The sequence below is a fragment of the Notothenia coriiceps genome, unplaced genomic scaffold, assembly GCF_000735185.1.
Source record: "Notothenia coriiceps isolate Sejong01 unplaced genomic scaffold, NC01 NC01_scaffold00033420, whole genome shotgun sequence".
NCBI lineage: Eukaryota > Metazoa > Chordata > Actinopteri > Perciformes > Nototheniidae > Notothenia > Notothenia coriiceps.
The window spans coordinates 143,282-152,175 of NW_011366121.1; the positions used below are offsets into that span (position 1 = coordinate 143,282).

General features: G+C 43.8%; 1 protein-coding gene across 1 annotated transcript in view; it reads left to right on the plus strand.

The window, feature by feature from the left end:
- The window catches only part of LOC104961548 (protein diaphanous homolog 1), an 87,975-nt gene that overhangs the window by 42,667 nt on the left and 36,414 nt on the right, over nucleotides 1-8,894 (plus strand). Inside the window, exons 18-20 of the mRNA XM_010789857.1 lie at nucleotides 8-249; nucleotides 2,082-2,196; nucleotides 2,316-2,324. Of these exons, the coding sequence (XP_010788159.1) occupies nucleotides 8-249; nucleotides 2,082-2,196; nucleotides 2,316-2,324 (366 nt within the window). The remainder of the gene's footprint in view (nucleotides 1-7; nucleotides 250-2,081; nucleotides 2,197-2,315; nucleotides 2,325-8,894) is intronic.

Here is an 8,894-nt window from a genome sequence, read left to right on the forward strand (position 1 = left end):
CCACCCCTCCCGGGCATGGGAGGACCACCACCCCCTCCACCCTTACCTGGGATGGGACCTCCACCACCACCACCTCCGCCAGGGTTTCCTGGTGCCCCCCCTCCACCGCCAGGCCCAGGCATGCCTCCCCCTCCACCGTTTGGCATGGGGGGCTGGGGGGCCCCCGCACCACCCTCACTGCCTTTTGGACTGGAGCCTAAGAAGGAGTACAAGCCTGAGGTCCAACTGAAGAGAGCCAACTGGAGCAAGGTCAGTCCTTAGTTAGATGGTTCAATATATTATTCAGTTATTTATCTGGTAGAGTAAAAATAGTAGATATTTCACATGAACATGAGCCTTTGCAGCCATATGGCATCAGCCCCTAACCATTGGGCTCCCAAGGCGCTCCTTTCACTTTTAATTGGACGTGATGAACTGACAAAGTGTTCTGATTTGGATAAAAGCACAGCAGTTCTACCGGCTTTTGACCTGTTCATCAGGAACATGCTGACATGCATATGTGCTGCTATGGTTACCAAAACATATGCCTTATCAGGTTATATACATGGCCTGACCTGACTACGATTAACTGAACCAGACAGGTGAGGTTTGTCATCATTTATGAGTTCAGTTAGTATTTAATGTCCTCAGAGACCTGTCTTTATTGTGAACCTTTTTCAGCATAGGTTTGGCCACATGGTTAATATCAGTATTAAAGCTCCATGCGTCTTTCTGCAACACATTTCTGTTTTTAATTAGGCACATGAAATCCCCAGACATTTCAAATCTTGCATACAGGTTTTTTTGTTTGGTATTATTGTTTCACAACAATTAAAAGAACTTGCGCTTGCTTGTTTTTGTGGTATTCTGTTTCGATGAGGCGTCTGCTAATACAGCCTACTGTTTTTCAGCTCCTAATGAGAAAGTATGACTTTAATTTAAAGTTAAGTGAATCTTACTGTGTTTAGTTTAAAATGTATTTAGAAATAGCTCCGGGTGAGAGGGAGCTTCTACAGTGAGATGTTGACCTAAAGTGACTCACATGCATACGTGTATCTCATGGCTATGTGCTTCATGTTGTTCTCCACCCTCTCATCTGTGATGGTTAAAACATCAAAACGGCCCTCTGTCTTTCTGTAGCCTAGAGCTACTGTTTAATGGCTTCAGCAGACTTCATCAGCATTTAACTTCTCTCTCTCTCTTCTCTCTCTCTTGCTCTCTCGGGCTGCTGAGAGTGTTTGACGAGGATGTCACAGAAATTGCTTTTTAATAAGCCTTCTTCTTTTAACTGCGCCACTGAAAGATAATTAAATTGCTGCTAGAAAGGACAGTATTCTTTTGTAATTTAAATTAACTTTTTTTTCTGGCTTGGTCTCATCCTCCTTTTTGCGTACCCTCCTGCTTTTCCTTCTTGCTCCTTCAGCTCATCCCCATATCACATTTCCTTCTCTCTGTCTTCTCTGTCCGACGCCCCCATCCCTCAGGCTTTGTCCATAATGAAAGGACTGATATCTGTACATTTACTACCAGTTCTCTCTCTCTCGCTCTCTCTCCGTTTCACTTTCTCTCTTTCTCGTTCCCTTTAATGAGAACACTCTGAAAGTAAAGGAAAAACATACAAAGTTAATTGTGACTTTAGACCAGAATAGAGAGAGGGAGGGAGAGGGAGAGCAATATCAAGACAAAGGGAGGGTTGTAGAGAACGCAGCTGGGTAGGGGCGAAGCAGGAACTAATGTATTTCTTTTTATTTCTGTGTGTGAAGCTCTGGAGCATAAGATGCTTTGTGGTAGAGACAATCTGTGAAGATTAGAGGAAATAACTACCTGTGTCCTCCTCTTTGTGCCATGCTTCCTTCCTTCCTTCAACTTCCTCTTCTCTCTCTATCACACCCTGCCTCTTCCTTTGACAGCCCGGCTGTTTCTTTTGTTCTGCCGACTCCTTTATCTGCTCATCTCATTGTTTGCCAGGTGCACAGATGACCATTTTGGGGAAATTGAGTCAATTTGATGATATGGCTATCTAACAGATACAATACACCTCTGTCTCCCCCTTTCTTTCTTTCTTTCTCTCTCTGTCTATTCTGCCATTTCTCTCTCTTTAGATCGGGTCTGAGGACCTCTCTGAGAAGAGTTTCTGGATCAAGGCAAAAGAGAATGCATTTGAAAGCAACGAGCTCTTTGCCAAACTCACCTTGGCCTTCTCCTCACAGACAAAGCGTGAGTGTGTGGCTTTGGCTTGTGTGTGTTTTATTTAATTTAATGAGGAATGTCTCACTCTCTTTCTCACCCCCCTCTCTCTCCCCAATTCTATGTCTATTTCAATCCTCTTCCATCAGCCACTAAAGGTAAGCATATCACACACACACACTTCCATTTAGTTATTTTTTCACACATCCTCTCCAGACTTTCTCACCCTTCACTTACTCTGCTTGGAGGACACACTGTGTGCATTTACATTATTCAACAACACAGTGTCAAAACAGAATCTCACAAAAGTTCATGAATAAACCACCCACACCTGTGTATGTGTTCATCTTCTCAACGTGGCCGTGACTTGTTGTGCAGAGGCAGAGCGCCCTGTGTGATAAATTGGGACTTGGGGACAGAGGAAGAGATTGACAAAGAGAGGAGGGTAGAGGGAGGGATAAGGAGAAGGTCACTGATGTCCTTTGACTAGCCACCTGCTGTCCTGGCACAAAGCGCTGACACACCGGCGAACGCTCACACGCGCACACCTGTCCACTCCTATCACCTTGTCCCAGTGTCACTAAGCCTTCTGCTCCAACTCCTCCATATTCATATCATAAGCAGGAAATCACAGACAGACTGTGTGTGTGTGTGTGTGTGTGTGTGAGAGAGAGAGAGAGAGAAAGAAAGAGACCAGGTCCAGTGCGTTTATTTCTCTGTATGTGTTGTTCATTTCCCGTGTGTTTCTTGAATCTGTCGGGTAGTTAAGAATAACATATTCTTCATAACAGAATTAGGATTGTATTGAACTGTTGTGTAAGCATCTTGTGGTTTGTTCAGAGTCGGTGTGGTTTACTCCACACTGTGTCAAGGTTGTGCGTTTGCGGTTGCACATTTATACACGCTCAATAAGCAACCAGCTCTGGTAATGCAGATTGACCCTTCACCCCTTGTCCTTCCTTTTCTTGTTTAAACACACCGCTCAAGGCGTAATACATCCCTTCTGACCTCCCTATCCTTCTCCTTATCCCTCCCTTTCTGCAAGCCCGGCTTCACTCTTCCTCATCCTCCTCTTGCGCCTCCCATTCTTCGTTAAACTGTAAACAGACAGACAACACATCGAGCAACCGCTGACCCTTGCTGACCTTTCTTCCTGCTCTCCATCAGCTGCCCAGCAGCACAGCTGGAGCTACGCACGCACGCACGCATGCACACACACACACACACACACACACACACACACACACACACACACACACACACACAAGCTTTGCAGCTGCGTTACACAGTTTCTGCCCTAGTTGTCAAAAAATGTATTGTAAGCACACGTACGTAGTGCATGTTCATGTGTAACCTACTTGCTGCCATGTTGGACAGGTCTCCTTGAAAAATAGATCGATGATCTCAATGGGACCACCTGGTTGAATAAAGGTTTAATAATAAATAATGGTGAGAATGCCAGGCTACAGAGTCACTTCAAACAGCTGCTTGGAAATCATTACGAAATCATTAAATAAGAGAGATGCGTCAACATTGCAGTTGAGCTTCAGGATTACTCCCAGACACATTCCCACATTTAAACCCACCGCAGTGGTTAGCATGTAATAAGGGAATATTCCCCTGTCTACTTGTCTAGCCAGGTTTTACAAAAGCTACCAGCATGGACGTTACACAAACAATACATACATACATACANNACACACACACACACACACACACACACACACACACACACACACACACACACACACACACACACACACACACACACACACACACACAGACGTGCAGGGGGGGTTGTGCTCAGGGCAGGGTCAGGGGTGTTGACCTCTGACGCTTGGTGGAAGAGCAGAGCGCTGATGGTGGGAGACACGCCCTCTGTCTGCACATGGCTCTCATGGACACATTCCCACACTTTGACACACACAATCGCACATAAGCACACTTATACTTTGCTCTCTATCCACTGTATGTAGTTATTTCCGTTTCAGTCTGTAAATCTCCAGCTACGTATCTGTTCTCTCATTGAAAACAAGGTCATGTTCCGCAGTGAAGGTCAGGCCAGTGATTCTTCATCCTCCTGTTTCCCTCCAGCTGTTGAGCATGTAGGAATTTACCTGAACAAATCCTGGTACAATCTTGACAATCCCTAATTGTTTGTCTCCTGTTGATGATATATTGCTTTTGATATATTAAGATGGATTTTGACCTCACAAGAGCAGATTCTTTGAAATCCTACTGTCCCATAGGAATGTCTGAAGGTAACATTCAGTTTCTGCATTGTTTTTATGAATATGCAGTGTCACATTAACTGAATATTTTCAATCACTGACAGAATCTTTTCTAACTAAGAAGGAACAATTTTAAGATCTTAGTTTTTACAGATTAGAACACTGAGCACGATCTACTTTACTTTAAGTAATTATTGGTTGTTCTTTTTTTATTCTCAGAACTCTAATTGTGCTGCATCTAACTTTGAAACCCTCACCGGATTTCTTTTGCCTGATCAGATTGTATTCCAGCCGTGATACTAAGCCCAGGCAAGAATATAACATGTCCACACAGGAACACTTCACCTTACTTGATTTATTCCAGTCAAGCCCTCTTTGCCTGAAGTCTTTTCACCTTTAACGTCTAAAACTACTTAACTTGCCAAACAACCATTGCACCCAAGGCCACCGTTAGCAGTACGGTAGATACTGCTCAACATCTTATTTACCAGGGTGAAAATACAAAATGAAGTTGACAACATGAAAAGGAGAAGTGGGAATGATTTAGTCCTTCTAATTGAGTTAGTTTTGGATTACTGAGGATGCAAACTGTCAAGGTTGCCAGGAAGTGCACCACCTCTAGGAGCAGTTTGGGAATATTCATTCTGACTTCTCACTGTCCCTGATCACAAAGATACAGTTTGGTATTCAAAGGAATTCATAAGAACATACCTAGCAAAATCTCCAACAATAATTGTAATAGAGAAACCTATTTTACTGCTATCTTTAAGTATAGTATGGAAAAGACTGCCATGCTGTCCCCCATTGTTGTGCTTTGCGTGTGTAAGAGCTTTATCATTGGAGACCTGATATGACTATTTGCAATTGTAAAGAGCCAAATTGTTTACATGAGAAGTATGTTTGGCTGAAAAATGTCTGGCTGAAAAATGATTTGCGTAATGTGTTTGGTTTCAGACGGGAGGCTTATCCCCACTTTCTCCCTTAAGCTACTGATTCTCAATCCCTCGCTTTGAAATGCCTGTGTCTGTTTTCTACTCTTTAGTATTTGTTTTCTTCTCTCTAATGGTAATAACAGCTAAAACGAATCCAAACACGGGTCGTTCGTATGTGGTTATCCATTTTTTGAAAAGTGCAGGACAGTGACAAGCCTTGAATTCATACACTGTTCATCTAAAATGGGTATAGATACCCTGAACTGCTCTCACTTTTTCAGACTGTGTTTGATAGCAGATGCCTTTTGAAGTCGGCACCTCAGATAGCCCAATTAGCAAAAGAATGAGAGAGAGGAGGAGGAGGAGGAGGAGGTGGAGGTGGGTGAAAGAAAGAAAGAAAGAAGAGAGAGCAGAGGGAAAAGCTGGGCTAGGGGGAACGCTGGTGATTAATTTGATTCGGGAGAGAAAAGGGCCAGGAGCATATATGATTATTAATCCTCATAATGTGAGGATCATTTTCATATCCCAAGTCTCCAGCCTCTACACCCTTGCCGTGTTTCTGTGGTCTGTTGGAGTAGGACGACCTCATTTCCTTTTCTTGTAGAGACCCCCCCCCATTCCAAGAAGTCCCTTTGTGATGCCATTCACTGTAAATCTCTGCTGTAAACACCTACACAACCAACAGCACCTACCTGTATCACATTTGCTTCAAATACAGATGTGTGGATGTGTTGGAGAGAGTGGGTGGGTAAGCTCAACCACATTTACAAACCAATTATAATAAGCCTTTTGATCTCCCTGTGTTCTGAAGAAATCAATTTCCTTCTCTGTAGGTGTGCGTGTAATTGTGATGGTTAGTTTCATCTTATGTCTGTTCCATGCACTTTCTCCTTAATGAGCCACCAATCAGAAAGAAAGTGCCGTGTGTGTGTTCGTGCTGCTAGGGGCCTCTCACATGTTGTAGACCAATCAGTTAAAGGCATGAGATGTTTAATACATTAGCAATAAAAGACAAAAAGGCATGGAGCGTTATGCTGCGGGGTTGTTGATTAGATTATTACAGCATCTGCTAAAAAGAGTTCACAACATTTTGTGACTTGTTTTTCTTGCAGTACACTTGCTCAAGGTCATTGTCAGCCAAAGACAAATGTCCAAGGTAATGAAATAACACATGACTCTTGGCACTGTTTTAATTTTTACATTACAGCAAAAATGATTGCAGTGCTGGTACAAACATGTCAGCTGAGTGATACATGGACACTGTAGATTTACCCCTGGGTCGTTCATAAAGCACAGTTCATAGACAATACATCATGCACAGAAATGATGCAGTTTAATGTCTCTTCTGATTCTGTACCTGATGGAAGGGCAGTCGCTGCTCCACATTTGACAGGTCTGATAAATGACTGGTTACTTGTAGAAAATGATGACCACAGGTGAGAGAGGGGAATACCCTGCTGTTTACTTCCATGGCCTCCGTTCTTCCCTCCGTCTCCTCCTCCTCTTCCGTCCCAGTTTGCTAATCCCCACACAACCTACTTCTAGAAGATGTTTGTTTTTCCACACTTGGATCCCCCCTAGGTCACAGCCAAGAAATATTTGTGAGATGTGTGTTTGTGCATACATTTGTGTGTGTGCACGATTGTGTATAATTAGGGAGAGTTTTAGATAACAGTTTATGGGATGTGTAGACCCAGAGCAGCAGTCTCCTGAGACTGTTTTAAATATGTACTAATACAGCACTTAGAGGACTGAATGAGGAACGGGCTCACTTTATTAGGCCATAAGAGTGTTTGTGTGCACTTGTGCGATTGTGCTAAATTAGTATTGGCTTTGAAAATCTGGTGTTTATAATTTGTTTTAAGTAGTCTGTTAGTGTTTGTATATATTACTGTGTGTATGTTTGTACTTGTGTATCCCACAGTAGCAGGCACTGTTAATAAATCATGCAATGTTCAGGCTGGGACTGCAGGAGGAGAAGCAGGTTGATGCAGGGGTCACTAATGCTGTAGACGGAGCTTGGTAAACATCACGCTATTCTTTCCTATTCTATTCTTTCTTATTCGTTCCATTTCTAGATGCAGCCATTTCTCCACTTATATCAGTAATCCCTGTTTTCGCTCCCTCCACAACAAATGACCGCTTGATTGGATAACTATGGGTCTGTGCACGGTGGTGTCTGTGGGAGACATTAATCGAAGCAGCACCTACAGCCCACGTGTAGGCAAGCTTTAAAATATGCAGGTACAATCTGTAAATACGAGATTTGATGTTTATGGGTTGTGTTTGTGTGCATGTTGATGTGCACCAGTACTTAAGTTGAAATCCTAACTATACCTCTTAAGCCCTCAACAGTAGCGGTGCATTAGGTTGGCTCTGCTCGCTCTAAGCCTCGGTGTGTATTCACAGTGCAGCAATAGCAAGCGTTCCCTCATTCACCATCTCTTTATGGTTTGGAAACAGCCGCAAAACGCCGCTCATTCATCAGGCCTTATCAGGTTCAAACACATCTGTGTGCGCTCACATTGGCACTCACTGCCAAATGCAACAGCTCACTCACATACACAAGCAGAAGCATACACATGTAAGCGCGCGCACACTCATACACGCTTTTGTCCTACTCATTCTCTTCACTCCATCCCTCCCTCGTTATATCTCTCTCCTCTGTTTTACATGCAAATGAGCTAAGTGTACTCATGCTGGAGCATTACCGCTGTGTGTGCCTAATCTCCTTGCTGCCTTTTCTCTTTCCTGAAGATTATCCTGTTTTTAAACGGAATAGGCTTTCGTTCACTTCACTCGGCTCCTCTCCCAAACAGCCAGCCAGTCGGTCAGACAGACATCCAGCGTTCAAATGTCTCATCCCGACACCATTACCATTTCAATGTTTCCAGTGATATGACAGCTGTGCATGGACTGAGAGAACACGTGTGTGTGTGTGTGTGTGTGTGTGTGTGTGTGTGTGTGTGTGTGTGTGTGTGTGTGTGAGAGAGATAGAGAGTGTGTGTGTGTGTGTGTGTGTGTGTGTGTGTGTGTGTGTGTGTGTGTGTGTGTGTGTGTGTGTGTGTGTGTGTGTGTGTGTGTGTGTGTGTGTGTGTGTGTGTGTGTGTGTCTGTGTTCATGTGCAAGGATAGCATGTTTGTGTGATTGTACGTGTGCATGAGTATAAAACTTCCTGTGTGACGGTATATGTACAAGTGTGTGGGTGATCCGTGCATAAGGCACTTCTTCCTCAAAGGAAGTGTGGGCGCATGTGTGTGTGTGTGTGTGTGTGTGTGTGTGTGTGTCTCCAAGGAGATAGATTCTGTCCCATAGAATGAGAGCGTCGTCAACCATCATGTGTGGGTGGTTGTGTGTGTGTGTGTGTGTGTGTGTTGTGTGTGTGTGTGTGGTGCCGACGTTGTCAGGTCTTCCTCGTGGGAATTGATTAGGGTACAACTGAGAAGTTTTCTGAGAGAAAAAGGAAAAGAGAAACAAGGAGGAGTAGAGAAGTAGGACACAAAAGCTCCTTGAGGCACGTCCCTCTTCACGCTCCAACTGCGCGGAGTAGCATACCCTTGTGCTG